The sequence below is a fragment of the Balaenoptera ricei genome, chromosome 19 (genome assembly GCF_028023285.1).
Source record: "Balaenoptera ricei isolate mBalRic1 chromosome 19, mBalRic1.hap2, whole genome shotgun sequence".
Classification (NCBI taxonomy): Eukaryota; Metazoa; Chordata; class Mammalia; order Artiodactyla; family Balaenopteridae; genus Balaenoptera; species Balaenoptera ricei.
Genome location: NC_082657.1, coordinates 63,488,318 through 63,509,327, shown reverse-complemented (window position 1 = coordinate 63,509,327; position 21,010 = coordinate 63,488,318). Strand labels below are relative to the sequence as shown.

Genomic DNA, 21,010 nt, shown 5'->3' with positions numbered 1-21,010 from the left:
CTGCTGCACAGGCGGGTGACCAGCGCGTGTCCAGGGCTCGGGCAGGAGGGCGCTGGGGTGGACGTTCCTCCGAGCAAACGCCGTGCCCGGGGCTGGCCTCGCGGAGTCACAGGCCACGCGCACAGGGTGGGGGAGCAGCCCTGGCCCCCACGCGCTGCCCACCAGGCCCTCGGCTCTGTCCCGGCTCCTGCCCATCCTCCCCACGACACTTGGGCCTCCAAGGGCACCTCTGCCCTTGGCCGGGGAGGGCAGGGAACCTGGGGCCGGGCAGCAGGGGCAGGTGGGGGGTCTGGGAAGGAGAGGGAGACATCCAAAGACCAAAGGGAGCAGGGGGTGTCGTGGAGGGAGCAGCACAGGGGAGGGGATGGGGGTCAAGGAGAGCAGCTGCGGGGCCTTTCGTGGTCGGCCTCTGGCTACTGAGCACTTTGGACTCTGTATGAGGTCCGTGGGACCTGGGCTGCGGCCTCGACAAGGAACACTGGCCCCAGAGCCCAATACTGGCCCCCTGGCCCGTCCCAGAGTGTGCCAACCCCTGGTCCAGGAGGTCCCCTCTGGGGGCCGAGGGTCAGGCATTCTGCCCCCCACCCTCTGGTCACATGAGCTGCGTCCCTGGCCCTGAAGGCCTAAAGAGCCTCTGCCAGGGCCACGGGTGCCGGACACCCCAGCAAGGCGCTCGTGTGGTGGGAAACGCCTTCCCCTGGACGCCCAGGACCATCGTCCGAGTCCACCAGAGACCCCCGCCCTGCGCACCATGCACATGGCGTGCAGACAGGGCCCTCCCGGTGCCGTGGGCGGGGACCGCGCAGGCCCTGGGAAGGAGTGCAGGACAGGCGTCTGCTTCTCTGTGGAGCCTTTATTGAGTTTCCAGGGAGACCTGCTTCCCCCGTGACACCTCCAGACCCGCAGGGACCTGGGGGGGGCGGGGACTGCAGAGCACACGGAGCTGTGCGGTGTGCCGTGGCCACGAGGCCGGGGCAGAGGGCACGAGGCGGTTTCCTTCCGGTCAGGTGTGGCCAGGCGGGAAGCCAGTGAGCTGGCGCCCGGTCTCGGGGGCACCCCAGTCGCGCGGGTAGAGCTGCCTGACAAGGTCTTGCTTGTTGACCTTCCCCATCTGGTTCCGCGGGATCTCCTCCACCAGCAGGAGCTCCGAGGGCACCGCGTACGGGGCCAGGAAACCGCTGCAGAGACAGGCCAGGCCTGAGTGCAGGAGCCGCGGGCGCGGGTGGCACCTCCGCAGCAGGTCGGGGCCTGGTCCTGGGCATGGAGACGCCCCTCTGCCCACTGGGGGAGAGGGTGAGCCTCACCCAGGGCCAGGCCGCCCGAGACCCCGCCCCGGAGCCCCTGAGCTGGAAAGAACTGGTCCTACCTCGCGGTCCATTCACTGCAGCCCTGGCCGGATGGCTGGGGGAGGTGGGTGGGCACCTCACAGACCCCTGGGTGCCATGACCACACACGCCGGCTGGAGCCACCCCTCCCACCCCAGAGCCTGGTGCCCAAGCAGTGGGAGTGGCCGTCTGGGTCCAGCAGCTGGCCTGCAGCCCGCACCCCCAGGAGGAGCACCGTTAGACAATGCTCCCTCCTGTGAACGGCCACGTGGTGGGCCCAGCCCCAGGCAGCTCTGGACACCGCGCCTAGGTGCCTCCTGAGCAGAGCTGCCTGCTCCTGGCTCGCGGGCCGCACACGGGGCCCCTCAATAGGGAACCAGCAGGTGCACGGGATGCTGCCCGGGGCGGTGGGGAGAGGGGCCACCCACCGTGGCCTCCTGGCCCACAAAGGCTCCACGCTCTGTGGCTGCTGCCAGTGACACAGACGGCGGGGCATCGGGCAGTGGGGCTCCGGACAGAGGCACCGCGAAGTCTGCTCGGGGCCCGCAGGAGTAGGGACAGCCTTGGCCACTCAGGACGTGTGCAGCAAGGGGCCAGCGAGGCTGGGCAGAGAAACCCCACCCCTTGGCCTCAGTAGCTGGTGCCTACGTCCATCTGCCCACAGATGGCGAGAAACGCTGTTACCTCGGGGCAGCTCTGGCGCAAATCGCCTGCTCCGGGCCAAAGGTCACGTGGAGGCTCCACCAGGGACACCCGCTCCCCGCCCCCCGCTGCACAGCACCACCTCCCAGGCGGCACCCACCTTCTCTCCACCCACCAGCGTGGAGCGGGTCAAGGGGCAGCTGTAAGGATGCAGGGCCCTGCGTGAAGAGTAGGTGAGGCGGGAGTGGAGCACGAAGGAAAAGGAAACCCCGTCTGTCTAGAATCCCAAACCCGGAGAAGGTCTCTTTCAAGGATGAAGATGAAATTAAAGGCTTCAGACACAGGAGCTAGGGGTCCCCAGCAGCTGACCCACTCCCCACACTTGAGGGTCTGTGGTGGGAGGGGCCGCCCTGGGGGGAGAGTGCCAGGCACAGGATACGTGTCATCTTCCTTATTAGTGAATCCTCCTTAAGAGATAACCGTTTGAACAAAAAGTGTTCAAGAACGTAGCGTGGGGCTTGTAACGAACACAAAAGTAAAAGGTAGGACGACAGCGCACAGGCGGGGTGGGGTCACAGCAAAGGCAGGACACACAGCTGGACGCCTAACTCACGGCCACCACGAAGCAGCAGAAGCTGCAGACGCGGAGGGACGCGCTCTAAAGCCTGCAGACCCGCGGATTCTGAGAACAAACCCTGTTCTCCTGCGAGGGGCGTCGGCTTAGCAACTGGTCTCACAGGAAACTGTCAGAGCAGCTCCCAGGCAAACTGAGGCCCTGGGCAGGAACACAGCAGGGCTGAGTGGTTTGTTACAAAGCCAGCTTCCCCATGGGAAAAGCCCTGGGGACAGCGGTGGCCTCAGCTCCACCGCTCAGCCCCGTGGGGAAGGGAGGTGGCCCGGGGGGCCAGCAGTGTCTCCCCTCCACGGTCTGATTGGACGGCAGCGCCTGCTCCATCCGGACACCGGATTTCTGAATTCTCCCCGGGGAGTAAGCCCCACGTGGGCCACTGCAACTGGAGAGTTTGGTGGGCGGGCCACGTCCCAGACCAGGAACGTGGTGCTGCCACCGAGCCCAGAGGCCACGCCAGCCCCTCCAAGTGTCACGGTGCCTGAGCTGGGGCGGGGGTGCCAGCCTCCCGCAACTCCGCTAGGAGTACAGCGCAGGGTCTGCGGGAGGGCGTAGGACAGACCTTTGTTTGGGGGTCTTGTAAGATTCAAGAATCTTCAGAAATGAAAAAAATGGCAGCGAAAGGGAAGACATTATTTAAAAAAAAAAACAAAAAACCTTTAAAAAAGACCCCCATATGGCAACGAACAGGACACAGAAAGAAAGAGCAGCTTCACTGAGCCAACGTCTGGTAAGCTCGGAGTGAGGCCCCTCCCCCATTCCCCCCCATGCGGGGGCGGCGCCGGCCCTGCGCTCTGAAAGGAAGGCCCCTGCCCTCCCTCCAGGGGGTGGGCAGCCGCGGGGTCACTGTCCAGTGACCGCCCCGTGGGAGGACACAGCCCAGGGAACTGGCCGCGTGGGGACTGCAGGCTGACCACCTGCCCCAGGCCCGCCCTGCTGGGAGCATCTCCCCAGGGACCCAAAGCCTCAGCACACAGCACAGCGCCGCCCCAGCCGGGGTCTCAGGCCCCTGCGGTGAAGGGACGACGGGAGCCCTGGGCGTGAAGGAGCAGGTTTGAGGGCCAGGAAACCTGCTCTCAGCAAAGGATGGCAGGTTCTTTCTTTTAACAAAGCAACTGTTTAACCAAAGCGGCAAAGCCAACTAGAATCTTCTTCGTGCCTTTGTGAAATTGCAAAGCTCCAACTGTGATTTTGCAAATCCAGGGGAATCTAATCGCCCAGCTGTGCTGCCCTGATAAACAAGGATTCCTCCTGTTTGTGAAATCACGTTGGATGAGCCACAAATATCTTCAGTGCAGAGGAGAAGGAGGCAAGTTGGGCAAGGGGTGTGGGGAGAGAGGGGCAGAAGGAGGGACCTCTTGGATCTAAAATAAAGGCCTTGGGGATGTAACTAACAGCTCCTTTCTGAGCTCTGGCCTGGGGCCAGCAGCGAGCACCCAGGGGCCCGTGTGATGCCCCGCGCTCAGCATGTGCTTCGGGCCCAGCAGCGCCCCCGCCCCGAGCCCGCTCAGCCCACGCCCCGGGGTCCCGTCGGGATGGCTCTGAGCTCAGCTCCTGGGAACGGACCTTCCTTGACAAGGTTCCTCCTACACCCAGGGGGGGACGCACTCGCTCACCACGGGACCCCGTCCACCTCTGACCCAGCCTCGCAAGTTTACACCTGAGTCAGGGGTCGGGGTACTACATCTGCTCCCATCGTCACGACACAGCTTCCCTGGGGCCCTTTGCGCGCGCGTATGAGTGTGTGTGTGTGTGTGTGGTGCGGGAGGCGCAGCTCCCACAGGACCACATCACCTGGCCCTCAGGCCCCAGCCTGAGACCCCGCCCCCCCGCCCGGCCCTCACCTGGCCCACTCTTTGAGCTCCCTGTGGGACAGCGAGTGTCCCTCTTGAAGGGTCACCACTGCGGTGACCCGCTGGCCCCACGTCACGTCTGGAACTCCGATCACAGCCACGTCTGTGGAGAAAGGAGAAGGTGGGGACCTCAGAAACACCGGAGGACGAGCACCGCAGGTTGCAGGGCAGCGGGCACGAGCGGGAAACGCCTGGGGCCCGCCGCCCCCAGAGAAGCCCGCCTAGCGGCCAGAGACAGGGGATACGGAGTCTCTGAGGGGCCAGGACGGCCCAGGACACCACCACTCCTGCGCACGGGGTCACGGCCTGCACCTGGCCAGCCTGGACCCACGCGGCGGGCGGGGGAGCAGGCCGACTGTGGGGGGGGGGGCGGGGAGGGGATGGGAGGGCAGGCCCTGATGGTGTGCCCCCCACTGGGTACCTGGTCCCCGTTTTGTCAACAACACACACACAGGAAGACACATCTGGACCGGTCCCGAGACAGCCCGGGTGGCCGAGTGCAGCTGTGTCAGCCAAAGGTCAGGGTCCGGGCACCCAGCCGCTCACCTGTGATGCTGGGATGGGCCAGCAGGAGCCGCTCCACCTCCAGGGCGCTGACCTTGTAGCCGCCGCTCTTGATGATGTCCACGGACGTGCGGCCGCGGATCCAGTAGCTGCCGTCCTTGAACACGGCCGTGTCACCTGGGAGAGGCTCGGGTCAGTGGGAGGCACCTGGCTCGGCCGCAGTCGGCGCTGCACACGCATGTGAGCGCCACCCTCCCCGGCACGTGTGGGCCCCGCGTCTGGGAGCGTCAGCACCTCTCTGGGACAAGGCAGCAAGCACCAGGCGGACAGCTGGGACCTCGCGTGATGCCGACGCCAGACGCCTCCGTGGCCCTGCCCCTAGGCAGGTGGCGGCGTCCCACAGGGACGGGCAGGACCCCCGTGAAACAGCCCAGGACCACGGAGGCAGGAAACAAGAGCATCAGGGCCTCCCTGGGGTCCTGGCCACAGCAGGGCCACAGCAGGCCCTTTCCCAATGGGGCTCCGGGCCATACGCAGTGTCACATGGGAATCTGGCAGGAGGGAGGGGACCCCCCCCGGGAGGGACCCCCCCACCAGCCATGCTCAGCGCCGGGGCTTCCCCACCCACTTCTCCTGGACGTGGTCCTGGCAGGAGCCCTGCCCAGCTAAGGACCCATGCGGTCCCACCTCAGGAGGCGCTAGAGACCTGGGGGGGGGGGACGAGGTCAGTGAAGGCCGGGGCCACACGCCAGACAGGGCATTGCGGTCGGGGGGGGTGGGGCTGAGTGTGAGCGTACACACACACGTGTGCACGGACATGTGAGCCTGTGCACGTGGGGACGCCCACCGCGCACTGAGAGCTGCGTTGGTGCTTCACCGTCTGCTCTCACACACCCCACGCTGCACACGGGTGATTAGCTGGAATAAATCATCAGCATTTCATGATACATCACACCGTCCAACGCAGGGGGCCCATCCGTCAGCTCGCGCTCCTGGCGACCTGCCACGCGGGGCGCCCCAGCCTATTAAACAAGACGGATGGCAGTGCCCGGCTGGCTGCGGTGGGCTGTGACGCAGCAGGAGCTGGGCCTGCAGGTGTGGGGCCTCCTGCCTGACGGGAAGCAGAAGGAACGAGAGGCACTCTGGTCCCCAGACAGAGTGATGGGGCAGGTGGCCGGCTGGCGGGAAGGGATGCAGGCGTGGAGTAACAGGCGGGCCGCAGGGACAGGACGCGGTCTGCCCCCATCCCATGAGGCCCACCGGGGTCCCTCTCCCATTCCTGCTGTGCAGCCCTGGCTCCGGCCATGTCCCCTCCGCAGTGGACAGCCATTGGGTCTCCCGACGGCTTCCCAACCACTGGACACCAGCCCCTTAAATGCACCCAATGGCCCAGCCAGGCCTCCGCTGGCCAGAGACGCAGCAGTGTTGGGGGTGGGGGTCACTGCCCTGCCCTGGTCCTGCCAGGGACACCCCCATTGCCCATACCAAGGCCAACGTGGCTTCGGGGCCTCTGGCCATGTCGCCTGCACCCTCTTTGCTCTGTGTGACACCAACTTAAGTCAGGGTGAGAGCTCGCCACGGCTGTACCCACACGCCCTATGGCAGGCCCCCCAGCCACGCCCCTCACCCCAGGGGTGCTCACAACCGCCACCCCATCTGCAGCATCTGGTTCTCCATCTGCCCGACACCCTTCTCTGTCCCTCTGCTCAGACGTCACTTCTGTGGCATCTCCAGGTGCCCACTGCCCGCGCACCAGCTCACAGTTACGGCGGCTTCCTTGCACTGTCTCCCGTCACCAGCTCTTACACTGACCCTCATCCAGCCTGATGAAGAGCAGTGAGAATTAGGGTCTCCTCTGAGAAAAGCCAGGCACCGCAGTGGTAGGGACGGTGCTGAGGACACACGGACATCGTCCCAGGGGGATGTCTGGGGGTCTGTGTGCCGAGTGAGGAAAGGCCCCACGGGAGAGCCCTGCTGCTTCCCGGGACCACCGTCAGGCAGGGTGTGCCGACAGATGTCAACACCACCCTGGACCACCCAGTGGCCTCAGTGTGATCACACACGTCCTCGTAAGAGGGGGGCAGAGGGATATTCGAGACACAGAAGACCCAGGAGAAGCCCCGTGAAGACGGAGGCAGGAGGTCCCAGCGGGTCTGTGCCCCTCGCACGTGGCTGTGCAGAAGGCCAAGGAAGACACTAGAAGGAAAACGAAGACACAACTTCCCAGAGCGGAAGCCTCGCCTGAACACACACCTTGGTTCTCTCCCTCTCGAAATAAAATCAACAGCAACTGTTGTTTTCAAAGGAGAGGGCATGATGGTGAGAAACTGGCAGCTGGAAAGCAAGCGGACAGACCCCGCGGGCTGGAGGGAGGCTGTGTGAGACGGGTTACGGCCGGGTTGCCAGGCGCCCTGCAGGAGGTGGCAGGGTGGGCCGAGCGAGGAGCAGGAGCACCGGCCCTCAGCGCACGGCCGCCGGTCCTTCTCTGGGGACGGAGGAGGGTGGACGGCGACACGGGAGCCCACGGGCCCTGAGCAGCGGTGGCTGGGCCTCCCCAGCCCCTCTTCCTGCTCTCGGCCCCCGGACCCCTGCTGGGCATCAGACGGGAGAAAATCAGCCATCAACCCCCGGAATTACAAGACGTGGTCTCCAGAGCCCCCAGGGTGCGTGGCCTGTCGATTTCAGGGCTCCCAGGGCAAAGGGAAGATTCTCTAGGACCTCAAGAGGGGAAAGGTCACGATGCACCAGGAATAACGCAGCTGCAGCCGGCAGCACGTGTGGAAGCCTGACACCAGTAAAGACAATATCTAGCCCAGACTCCCGTACCCGGCCCAGCCAGGAAGAAGACACTGGCAGACACGAGCTCGCCAGAGCTCCCCTCCCACTCGCCCAGCCTCAGGAGGCTCCTGGGGAACGTGGCCGACGAGGAGAAGGGAGGCCGGTGGGAGCTGTGCGCGGGCGTGGGTGGCAAGCACAGGGGGGTCTCCCAGGGGGACTGGGGGCCAGAACAGATGAGCCCTCCCGCCTCGGGAAACACTGCGGCTGCCACGTGGCTCAACCCTGAACGGTGTGTCCACAAGCGTCTGGCAGCCTCCAGGTGGCCAAGATGGGCACGGCTGGGGTACGAGGGCCACACGTCCTTCTTCCCAAACCGGACAGACTGCTGGAGTCTTCCAGCTGCACACGTGTGACCTTGATAAAAACAAAGACCTTCTGCCCAGAGGTCTGAGGCTGACCGGGGCAGACGCTGCGGCCAAAAGGCAGCATAGGGACCTCCCTGGCAGTCCGGTAGTTACGACTCTGCGCTCCCAGTGCAGGGGGCCCAGGTTCGATCCCTGGTTGGGGAACTAGATCCCACATGCCGCAACTAAAGATCCTGCACGCCACAACTAAGACCTGGTGCAGCAAAAAAAAAAAAACCCAGAAAAACAAACAACAACAACAACAAAAAACAAAGGGCAGCGCAGAGGCCCAGCAGGAGTGCGCAGGATGGGGACACACCGTCCGCACAGAAGCCGCTCCAGGTGGCTCGGAGACTTAACTCCAACAAAGCCAGGCATTTCAGAAGAACGTGTAGGAACAGCTCTTGATGACCACTGGGGAACAAAGGGTAAAACACACACAAAGGGACGACCACCAGACAGGACCGCGACACAGCACCAGCCTCCTGCTCACAAGGCGCCTCCACAGAGAGCCCAAGCCCCGCAGGGCGGCGGGGGCCTGCCCACTCGGCAGCCTGACCACACCACACGTCCTGGGGGGCCTGGGGGGCCCTGCCCAGGGCTCTGGTCGTACGCGGTCAGCAGACGTGAAGGGGTCGACCACCTCCAGCTACACGTGCTGTCGCACCCCTAACACGAAGCACCGGGCCCCCTCTTTTCAACACGCTGCCTGATTCCTAACTATTGTTGGTCAAAATAAAAGCACTGCTTTCGGGAGAATCACATCAGAACTCAGCGTGGCTCCGAGTGAGCTGCTGGGCAAGAGGACGGAGCTCACGCCTGGGTCCACCCTGGGGCCTTCATCACACGAGAACTGGAAAGATTTTATATTTCTCCTCTGTGTTTGTAAGGGAACGAAGCTTACTGAGGAAACACTGGCAGAGAGAAAACAAAGGAACAGATGACAATCACACAGAGACAGCAGCTAGCGTCTGTGCTTGGCAGTGCAAACCCGCATGACGGCCACACACACACACACGTGTGTGGTGCACGCCAGCAGGGGCTCCCTCAGGCCAGGATCACTCGAGTCGTGGTCGCAAAGGCACCACGAGGCACCCACAAGCCCAGCGCAGAACAAGGGACTCCAATTTCCCACTTTACAAACATCGTACGCGTCCTCCCGCACCCCGTTTCCTTTGAACGGGTTCCCAGGAGCCCTCCTGACACACAACCCGCCCGCGGGTGCCAAGCACCTGCCTCACAGCACCAAGTGTCAACTTCGGAAGAATCTCTGCCAATTTGGTGAAAGGAGACTGTTTCCACATTTGCTCTTTCACCACCAGGAAGTAAAACGTTTTCTGTATTTTTATGGCCAATTGCACTTCCTCTCGATCTGCCCGTGGCCGTGGCTCGTTTTTCCTACTGGGGCTACTGGGCTCAGGGACCCACTCCCTTGGCCCCAGTTGGCCCTCACGTTGTGCGCTCACCGACTTCTCAGTGGACCCCACGCTCCACCGAGGCTGCAGACCTCGGCCACGTGTGCACCCGGCCACAGCAGGGCTCTCTTGTTTCCTGCTGGTGAGTCTTTTTTTCTTACGTAAATAGCCTTTTATGTTTTCCCCTGATAACATCATGTGCTCATTAGAGAAGAAAAAAAAGGGAGTAAACTCAGCACCCAGATACCCCCGTTAATGTTCTGGTGGATTTTCTTACGGACCTTTTCCCCAATTACCTAAATTTCTTCTACAAGTGCGTTGATTTGTCATTAGGTGTGTGCAGTTTACTACGTCGCTTTCTAACAGTAAACGGCGTGAGGAGATCTTCTTTAGAATAAGGCAGAGGTACCGTTTCTGTTTCCTCGTGTTCAGCTACAGGCTTTCTCCCACGTCCAGAGGGCAGGAGGGGCTGTAGCGCAGGGTCAGCTCAGCCCCTGCATCCCTGTGTCCTCAGCTCCGTCCGCAGGGTCAAGGTGACGCCCTGAGCAGAGGGGGGCCCTGGCACCGCCACCTCCCTGCCCCGGCCGGCACTGGGCCCACGTGCGTGTGGAAGGTTCTCCCCAGCCTGGCGTGCTCAGGTGGGACCTGATCGGGGTCGCCACTGGAGGTGCTTCTGGATAGAGAGCTTTGGTTTCCTGCCTGAGCTGCAGCCAGGACCCCTGGGGCTGGCAAGGAGCTCCCTGGCGATGGAAGCCAGGCTTCATGCCGGGCAGGGAGGGTGGCCATGGCTGGCATGGCCGAGGGAGGCCTCTTTCCTCTCGTCCAGACACGGAAGAGAAGCCAGCTGGGTGCGGCCCCTCTCCAGCCCCGGCCAGAATCTGTGTGGCAGGAAGGGCTGGCCAGGGAAAGGGTTAAGTTTAATTCATCCTGATTTCTATTTAATATCACGCTCTCCCCGCAGGAGCGGCAGCTGTGAGCTGATTGCCGCGCTCATTATGCAGCCTGTATCGCTAATGGCCTGTGACAAAGGCACGCGGCTTCCAGGCCTCACCCCCGAGAGCCAATTAAACACACAGACTCCCTTCCTGTTTGCTGCGCATTACAATGAAATTAAACTGAATTTCAAAATCATTTTCTCCTAAAGACATCTCTTTACGATAATGAATGCATGCTATTCCTTTCAACTGAAATATTCATCACGACCAGGGACTAAAATGTTTTACCGCTGACCGCCCTGCACTTGGCAGCGCTGCCGGCCCGGCACTCAGCGAGCCCTGCTACCTGCAGAATCCACAGGGCTTTGGCCCCTGTGCTCTTAAAGAAAAAAAGTTGCAGCTCTTTAGCTGAATTTAAAAATGAAAGAGGATGGCCACAAAGAAGTCAGATTTCCAAGTCAGGACACTCGGAGGGCTACAGGAGGGACACACAAAAAAGCAAGATTAGCTCAAAAGTAGTATTTCTTAAATACTGCATTTGAAGGACAATAATAGTGGTTGGCTGCCACCAGGCTGGCCCGTATGAATGCGAAGTTTACAAAGGGAAGCCGGGGCGCGTGTGAATATGCCGCAGGGACAGGTGGCCCGGGCTCCTGGGCCCCGACCACAGAGCCCTCTGCTGGCGCCGGCCAGGGCTCCCGGCACAGGCCTCTGCTCTGGGGGGGCCTGAAAGGGAGCCCCGAGGTCCCCCAGGAGAACCCCTCATGTGCCCCTTCCCCCTCAAGCCCCACCCAGCGGAGCCCCAGCACCCTGAGGCTGCTGGGGGGTCTGCACGTGGCCGCCGGCTCTGTCCCCCGGTGACCTCAGGCCCACGATGGCGGCAGACTGGAGGTGATTTCTGCCCTCACTAACCCGCGCTGCCTGAGCCCCTGGGGAAGACACGCGCGTGGTATCGGCCGGGAGCGGTTCCCCAAGGGGTTACCAGGCCAAGGCCACACCCACCGCTCACCTCCTTTCCCACTCCCAGGTACCCCGTCACGGCCGCCCCCCCACTGCCTTTCTCTTCAGCTCTGTGGTCCACAGAAGACCTGCCAAGAGGTGCGTTTCTAATTGTGAGGCCAGCACTTGACGACAGGGGGACAGGCCTTCCTTTTCGGAAAATATCGCTTTAACACTATTATTATGAAATAATGCATCTTCAGTACGAAAGTTTTAGAAATACAGACAGGCAATAAGAAAAAGAGAAACCCCAGAACCCCACCTTCTGGCTGTCACGAGCTGCTGTTCCGGTGTGTCCTGTGTGAACACAAACCAGTGAATCAACGCAGCTGCAACCGTGAATACTCCCAGTACCTGCCGAATCGTCCACACAGACAGGACGGCTGGGACCAAGGAGGAGGGGGGCGGGGGGGACAGAAGGGGTGGGGCTCCTCAGAGCGGGCCCTGGGTGCGTGTCCGGCGAGAGGGCTCCGAGGTTGGGGGGCGGGCACCGGCCTGCCCACGCACAGACCCCGGGCTCTGTCTCCACGTGCTCCTCTAGCAGGCGACAGAGTGCAGACTTCAGGGCGGGGAGTAACGTAACGAGGGGCCCAAACCAAAGTGCAAACCAACCTCCTTCTATGAAAACGGGGGCGGGGTTACAAAGCAGGGGGCGGCAGCGGGGAGGGCGGCGCGCCGAGGAGGGTCTCGGAGGCGGAGTGCAGTGGTCACTCGGGAAGGGGAGTCCTGGCCCACGAGGGGCAGAGGGACCACCTCGTGCAGGGCTGCTGGGCCAAGGGACAGGATGGGAGCCTGGCCACAGGGCTGGGGGCTGCTAGGCCCCCTGAGGGTCATGGCCTCAGGACCTTCCTTCTAGAGGCCTCAGTGGGGCTGGGGTGCAGTGTGGGAGGTGCAGCCTTTAAGACGGGAGCACAAAGTGTACCCCACCCCATCTCTGCCCGCCAGGGAGGATTCTGGGGACGTCCCGGTGCGGTGGTACCCGGGTGGCCCTGCCGTCCCCTCTGGACCCTCCCTCCTACCTGTTTTGAACCAGCCGTCCGAGGTGAAGGCGGTTTTTGTCTCCTCTGGCTTGTCCCAGTATTCCCGGAACACAGAGGGCCCCCTGACCAGGAGCTCCCCCTCCTTCTCCTCAAACCCTGGGGTCACCTGCAACGGGAGAGAAAGGTGGGTGTCAGAGCTCGCCCCTCCAGGGCACGTCTCCACCTGCCCCCGCCCCTCCCGAGGCCCACATGCTCTCCTGAAATTAGACACTTTAGTGGGAAAGACGGCAAATGCCGCTTTCCGTGCCCACCTCGGTCACGCCGGCCGCCACCTCCGCGCCCGCCCCGGCCGGGGGGTGTCCGCCTCCCTTCCCCAGAGCTCGCTGCTGGGCCCCATTTGCCTGCCTGCCCACCTCTAAAGGCCACGCTCCCGTGAAACTCTGTCTTCAGGGTGTTTCTTGGACCGACCGCGGACACGGGAGGAGAGGGCAGTGGCCCACACCTGCCGTGGCTGCTGGACAAGCTCGGGGTCGGCAGCCTCGGGGCAGGAAGGGAGCCCACAGGGCAGCCCGTGAAGGAGGGAGAGCCGGGCGCCTAGGAGAGCGAGGCGGTCAAGGAGCAGGGATCTCAGCGTTTCCCCTGCTGGGAGCACGGCGAGGGCGGGAAGGGGGCTGGGTGTTAGAGGACTCGGAGTCGATGTCTGTGATGCCAGGAAAGGATACAGCGAGGCGGCACCACACGCCGCGGGGCCCAGTGAGCCCCTCGGGTGCACCCTCGCTGGCTCCGCGCTCACAGAGTTGGCTGACAGTGGCAGTAACTGTGACCCACGAGATCAAGTGCCATACAGGCCTGTTCAGCTCATCAGCTCCCACCTGGGACAAACTTTGCTGGGGAAAGAATATCCCCCTCTTTTAAAAACAATCAGAGCCCCTTTGAAATGTGCTGTAAAATCATCTGAGTTGTTTGTCTGAGGCCTGGACGGCAAGCTGAACGCCCCCGGGGCCGACCCTGCAGGCAGAGGGTGAGGAGAGCCTGCCCCACAGCAGCTCTGTTCCCAAGCCTTGCTGTCGACTCATCACCCTGGTTCTCAACACAGGCGTGACGTCACCCGAGGGGATCGGGCTGCATGTTCTGGACCCAGCCGAGTTCCTGCCATCAGCCTGCTCAGAGGAGGTGTTTGTGTTTTCAACTAAACTGCAGGCTTTATTTGTATTTCACCATTTTTCCCACTGCCATCCTTTATCTCCTCCACTGCCAAGGTCAGCCTGGCCACGGGGTGGCACACCTGCAGGGCAGGTATGCACGGCAAGGCAAAGGCTTTGAAAATAATCTGACACGGAAACCAACCCCCGAGATGGCAGGTTGGAACTTGCAGACTTAAGTCAACTAGATAATAGTAAAACAAAAATACCAACATCCTCCACTGGATGTGAACAAGATCCAGAGTCTCATAACACAATATTCAAAATGTCTAGGACACAATACGAAATTGCTCAGCACATGAAAAGCCAAGAAAGTGCCAACTCTTATGGAAAAAGGCCATCAGTGCAGGACAACACCAGATGGCACAGATGTTGGGAGTGCCTAAGAAAGATGTTAAAGCACATATTATCAATGTGCTCCAACAAGTAAGGGCAGAAACACTGCAAATAAGTGGGAATATAAAGTCTCAGGAGAGAAATAAAAGACATAGAGCAGAACCAAATGGAAATTTTAGAACTGAAAAACACAACAGAAATAAGAAAAATTTGCTGGATGGGCTCAATAGCAAAATGGAGATTACAAAGGAAAGAATCTGAGAATTTGAAGATAGAACAATAGAAATTACCCAATCTGAACAACAGAGAAAAAACTATTGGAAAAAATAAACAGAGTCTCAGAAGCCTACACCAATACCACAAGGGCTAACATTCATGCTATCGGATTCCCAGAAGAGAAGCTAGGGGCAGAAAGATATTTGATAAAATTTGGCTTAAAACTCTTCAAGTTTGGTGAAATACATTAATGTACAGATTCAAGAAGCTCCATGAACCCCAAACAGGACAAGCCCAAAGAAATACAAGCCCAGACACATCATAATCCAATCACTGAAAACTAAAAAGAAAGACAAAAATCTTGACAGCAGAGCATAACTTAGACACATTCAAACGACTACTGACTTCTCAGCAGAAACAATGGAGGCCAGAAAAAAGTGGAATAACATTTTTTTAAGTGTTGAAATAACTGTCAACCCAGAATTCCAAATCCAGTGAAAATAACCTTCAGGAATGAAGATAAAGTAAGGACATTCTTAGATGAAGAAAGAAGAGAATTTGTCGTCAGCAGATCTGACCTAAAAGAATTACTACAGAATGTTCAGTCAGAACAGAAATGACACCAGAATGAACCTGGAAGATCAGAAGGAAAAGCAACAGAACTGGTAAATATCTGGTTGAATAAAACTGACTATTCTTTTCCTCATGAGTACTTTAAAAATATTTTGACCATTGAAAGCAAAAATTATAACATTGTTTAATGGAGCTTACCAAATACGTAGATGTTACATATGAGAACAACAACATAAAAGGGAGACGGCAAAGTGACCCACAGAGTGGTGACAAAGATCCTCTGCTCCACCCGACTGCAGTGAGGCTCCTGAACCTCCCCTAGGCCCGTCTGTGCACTTACTATAAAATCCAGTTTTAGGGGACTTTGCTGGTGCTGCAGTGGTTAAGAATCCGCCTGCCAATGCAGGGGACACAGGTTCAAGCCCTGGTCCGGGAAGATACCACATGCCGCAGAGCAACTAAGCCCATGCGCCACAACTACTGAGCCTGCACTCTAGAGCCTGCGAGCCACAACCACTGAGGCCGTGTGCCACAACTACTGAAGCCCGCGCACCTAGAGCCCGTGCTCCGCAACAAGAGAAGACACAGCAATGAGAAGCCTGCACACTGCAACGAAGAGGAGCCCCCACTAGCGGCAACTAGAAGAAAGCCCGCGCACAGCAACGCACCCAAAAATAAATAAATAAAATAAAATAAATAAAATATTAAAAAAACCCACTAATCTCATTTCCATAAAGACAAGCAAAAAAAAAAAAAAAAAACCTTTAAAAAAAAATCCAGTTTTAGCAAGAACTCGGCTAAGTCAGTGTAGTGAGAGGCCCCCTCCGCCCTGATATCTGCTCACCCTCATATCTGACCAGGTTCCTCATCCCCCACCATCTAGCAGTTGATGTCTGACCACCTGGCTTTCAAAGATCCTGTTAGGTCGGTTTAGCCAGAATCCCCCTGACACTTGATGTTTCCTCTTAGCAAATTTCCATCCAATGACTCCACCTGCTCCTTGGCTGTGAACCCACACTTGCCGATGCTGTATTTGAAGTTGAGCTCAATCTCTCTCCCCTCCTGCAAATCCCACTGCAGTGGCTCCTACACCCATCGTGACGGTCCTGAGTCGGCCTCATCATCTTTAACATGAGTGATGATTAATTTTTCTTTGACAGTACATGTAGTAGGAGTTCTGTGTTCTTCTGGAAGTGTCAAAATGTTGAGTCTAAGTAGATTTCAAAAAGTGAAGTATGTATTTTGTAGTCTCTAGGACAACTACTAAAAAACTAGAAGACATGTGTTCAAAAACTCAACAGATAAATTAAAATGGAATACTAAAAAATTGACCCCAAAGAGGGCAGTTAGAGGGAAACCAAGCAATGAGAAACCAAGGGACAGAACAGTAAGCAAATAACAAATGAGAGGCTTAAATTCAAACATATCAATAGTCACATTAAACGCACATGGTCTAAACTTGCCAATTAGAAGACAAACTTCAGATTAGATTAAAAAACATACATGATCCAACTATGTGCTGTCTATAAGAAACTCACTTCAAATACAGTTACATGGTAGGTTAGAAGCAAAGGGATGGAACAATATATACCATGCAAACATCAATCCAAAGAAATGAAAGTGGCTATATTAATACCAAATTAAATAAACTTAACAGCAGAATGTTAGCAGCAGCATTACGTGATGATAAAAGTCAATTCACCAAGAAGGCATAGTAATTATAAGTGTGTGTTCACCAAGCAACAGATTTTCAAAATGCATGAAACAAAAAGCTGATAGGAGAGGGCTTTCCTAGTGGCACAGTGGTTAAGAATCCACCTGCCAATGCAGGGGACACGGGTCCGAGCCGGGGTCCAGGAGGATCCCACATGCCGCGGAGCAACTATGCCCGTGCACCACAACTACTGAGCCTGCGCTCTAGAGACTGTGAGCCACAACTACTGAAGCCTGCGTGCCTAGAGCCTGTGCTCCACAACAAGAGAAGCCACTGCAATGAGAAGCCCACGCACCGCAACGAAGAGTAGCCCCCGCTTGCCACAGCTAGAGAAAAGCCTGTGCGCAGCAACAAAGACCCAACGCAGCCAAAAATAAATAAATAAATAAATAAATTTATTTTTAAAAAAACTGATAGGAGAAATAGACACATAATTATAACTGGAGACTTCAACACTCCTCACTTGGTGCTAGAACTAGTAGTCAGAAAACCAGCATGGCTTTGAGAGACCTGAACACCACCATCAACCTTCTTCATCTAACTGACATTTACACCCCAACCAAAACCAGCAGAATACACACTCTGTTCAAGTGCACTAGAACAGTCACCAAGATAGACCACATTCTGGGCCATAAAACACAGCTTAACAAATTTTAAAAAACTGAAATAATATCAAGTATGTTTTCTGACAGTAGTGGAATTAAACTGGAAATCAATAACAGAAAAATTGAATAACACACTTCTAAATTATCCATGAGTCAAGAAGAAGTCTTAAGGAAAATTAGAAAATTAGAAAATATTTTGAATTGAATGAAATTAAAACACAACATATCAAAATTTCAAGGGTAAAGCTCAAGCAATGTTTAGAGGGAAGTTCATATCATTAAATGCATATATTAGAAAAAAAGAAAAAAATCTCATATCAATAACCTAAAGTTTTACCTTAAGAAACTAGAAAAAGAGAAAAATAAGCCAAAAGCAAGCAGAAGAGAAGAAGCAATTAAGATAAAAACTGAAACCAATAAAAACTGAAAAGAGGGACATTCCCGGAAGTCCAGTGGTTAAGACTCCACCTTCCAATGCAGGGATGCAGGTTCGGTCCCTGGTCAGGGGGCTAAGAGCCCGCATGCCACGGGTTGTGGCCAAAAATTAAAAAAAGAAAAAAAATTGAAAAGAGAAAAATAATGGAGAAAATTCAATGAATCCTAAAGTGAATTCTTTGAAAAAAGATTTAAAAAATGGATAATCTTCTAGCAAGAATAACAAAGAAAAAATAAATAGAAGACACAAATTATCAACATGAGTTGTGGGAAGCATATCACTTCAGACTATGCAGACATTAAAAGGTCAGTAAGGGAATAATACTGTGAAAAACTCTATACGCATGAAGTATTCAATTTCTCAAAAACCACAAGCTACCAAAACTCACCCAAGATGCAATAGATGACCTGAATAGTTCTTTAACTATTAAAGAAACTGAATTCATAGTTAAAACCTTCCAAAAGAAGAAACCCCTAGGCCCAGACGGTTTCAGTGGAAATTCTATAAAATACATAACACCAACTATATACAATCTCTTCCAGAAAGTAAAAGAGGAGGGAACACCTCCCAACTAATTTTATGATGCTTACATTACCTTGATACCCAAATCAGAAAGAATTTGCAAAAAAAGAAAACTACAGACCAAAATCCCTCATGAACAGAGCCGCAAAGATCCTCAACAAAATGTTAGTAAAGCAAATCCAGTACTGAATAAAAAGAATGACCCACCACGGCCAAGTGGGGTCTGTCCTGGAAACACTAGGGAAATCATCCATGCAGCCCACCATATCAGCAGCCTAATGAAGAAAACCCAATCAATGCAAAAAAGACATTTGAAAATATCCGAAATCCATTCATGATAAAAAACACTCTCGGACTTCCCTTGTGGCGCAGTGGTTAAGAATCTGCCTGCCAATGTAGGGGACACGGGTTCAAGCCCTGGTCCGGGAAGATCCCACATGTCGCGGATGGAGCAACTAAGCCAGTGTGCCACAACTACTGAGCCTGTGCTCTTTGCCCGTGAGCCACAACTACTGAGCCCATGTGCCACAGCTACTGAAGCCCGCATGCCTAGAGCCCGTGCTCTGCAAAAAGAGAAGCCACCGCAATGAGAAGCCAGTGCACCGCAACAACGAGTAGCCCCCGCTCGCCACAACTAGAGAAAGCCCGCACAGCAACGAAGACCCAACACAGCCAAAAATAAAATATAAATAAATAAATAAATTTATATATTAAAAAAAACCTCTCAGCATATCAAAAATAGAATGGAATCTACAAAAAGCCTATAGCTACTGTCATGGTTAATAGTGAAAGACCAAATACTTTCCCCATAAATCGGAAATAGGACAAGGACATCCAATCTCACTATTCCTATTTGGCATCATACTGGAAATCCTAGTCAGGGCAGTTAGGCAAGAAAAAGAAATAAAAGGCATACAGATTGGAAAAGAATAAATAAATCTGTTCTATTTGCAGAAAAAAATTGTGTATGTAGAAAATCTCAAGGAATTAAAAAAAAAAAATCCTCCTAAAACTGAAAAACAAATTTACCAGGATTACTACAGGATACAAAGTCAATACACTAGAATCAACTGTATTCCTATACACTAGTGATAAACAATTTGAAACAAAAAACCAAAAAATTCTATATTTACAATCGTTGAAAAGGAAGAGGAAAAGGAGGAGAAAGAGATGGAGAAAAGAAGAAATACTTAGGTATAAACCTAGCAGAACATGTTCAGGATCAGCATGCTGAAAATCTCACACATACACTCCCCCCCACACCCCCCCAAAGCAGACCTAAGTTAATGGAGGGGGGCACCATGTTCATGGATTGAAAGAGTCGTCAAGGTAAAGATGTTAATTCTTCCCAAATTGATCTATAGGTTTAATGCAACTTTGACCAAGATCCCAAAAGGATTTTTTGTAGATACGGACAAGCTATTTCTAAAATTGGTATGAGCAAGCAAAAGAACTAGAATAACCAAAAAAAAAAACAAAAAAAAACTCTGAACAAGAATAAAGTTGGTAGGGTAACACTACAATTCTGAGGCTTACTATAAAGCCACAGTAGTCAAGACTGTGGTATTGCAAAGGAACAGACACACATATCAGTGGAAGAGAATATATAATCTATATATGAACCTGCTGAAATATGTAAAATTGATTTTTGACAAAATTGCAAAGAAGAAAGGGTAGTCTTTTCAGCAAACAGTATTTGAACAACTGGATATGGAAAAAAATAAGCTCCAACTAAATTTCATATATAATGCAAAAATTCACCAAAATGCACAATAGATATAAATGTAAACTGTAAAACTATAAAACTTTCGGGAGAAAACTTTATAACCTGGAGTTAGAGATAACACCAAAAGCATGATCCATAAAAGTAAGAGAAAGGGAGAAATTAGACCTCATGAAAATTAAAAACTTCTGCTTTATGAAATACAAGACAATGTAAAGACAAGCCACAAACTGGGAGGAAATATTGGCAAATCACATATCCGACAAAGAACTCTCGAAACCCAACAGTAAGAAAGTAACTGGAGGGGAAGTGGGCAGAGCAAGAAACACCAGGAATCCAGCTCCCACCCGGACAAGTGCACTGGCAGATCTGTCTGATGTAACTATTTTTGAAACCTGGAGTCTGTTGAAGGCTTGCAACTTCCAGGGGAAGGCTTGGAGGGTAAACTGTGGGTAATTTTGGTCATTTTCAGCTCTTAGCACCATAGCAGCTACCACTCCTCCTGCCCCCGCAGGCAGCTGTGCATGTATTCCTAGAGCAGCTTGCACACAGACTGTGGAAGCCAGGGTGGGCAAAACGGACGCAGATCTTCAATAAGATTATGTCAGCAGATTTCTCATCAGAACTTTGGAAGCCAGAAGCAGTGCACCCATATATTCAAAGTGCTAAAAGAAAAAAAAGTTAACAAAGAATCCGATATCCACTAAAAATGTTCTTCAGAAGTGAGGAAGAAATTAAGACATTTCCAGATAAACAAAAGCTGAGGAAGTCTGTGACCACTAGACCTGCCCTGCAAGAAATGCTCAAATGAGTCCTGCAGGTTAAAAGAAAGCACCTAGTCAGCACACCGAAGCTGTATGGAGAAAGAAAGATCTCAACAGAAGTAAATACATGCACTATTACACATTGTTTTCTACATGATTTAGGAGACTAACACATTAAAAAAATTATCACTGTAAAAACTAGTATTACAAACTTTGGTTTGTAACTCCAAATCTTTTTTTCTACATAATTTAGGAGACTAATACATTGAAAAGAATTAATTTATGTTTTAGGGCACAGAACGTATAAAGATGTAATCTTGTGACATCAACAGCTGAAAGGGGTAAAGACAGAACTGTAAAGGAGCAGAGTTTTTGCATGTTATTAAAGTTAAGCTGGTATAAATCCAAATTAGTGTTAAAATTTTTAGAATGATAAATGTAATCCTCATGGCAACC

At 54.5% G+C, this 21,010-nt stretch overlaps 1 protein-coding gene across 4 annotated transcripts in view; it reads right to left on the bottom strand.

The window, feature by feature from the left end:
* Positions 1-835: 835 nt before the first annotated feature.
* Positions 836-21,010, bottom strand: part of ACSF3 (acyl-CoA synthetase family member 3) — a 57,940-nt gene continuing 37,765 nt past the window's right edge. For 2 of the 4 annotated variants that reach the window (XM_059903922.1, XM_059903923.1), the window contains exons 7-10: positions 12,503-12,629; positions 4,995-5,129; positions 4,440-4,551; positions 836-1,178 (exon numbers count right to left, since the gene is read on the bottom strand). In XM_059903922.1, coding sequence (XP_059759905.1) covers positions 1,004-1,178; positions 4,440-4,551; positions 4,995-5,129; positions 12,503-12,629 — 549 coding nt within the window. In that variant the 3' untranslated portion in view covers positions 836-1,003. Of the gene's footprint in view, positions 1,179-4,439; positions 4,552-4,994; positions 5,130-10,914; positions 10,960-11,745; positions 11,781-12,502; positions 12,630-21,010 lie in introns of those variants that run through there. The other 2 variants (XM_059903924.1, XM_059903926.1) reach the window with 2 other exon arrangements.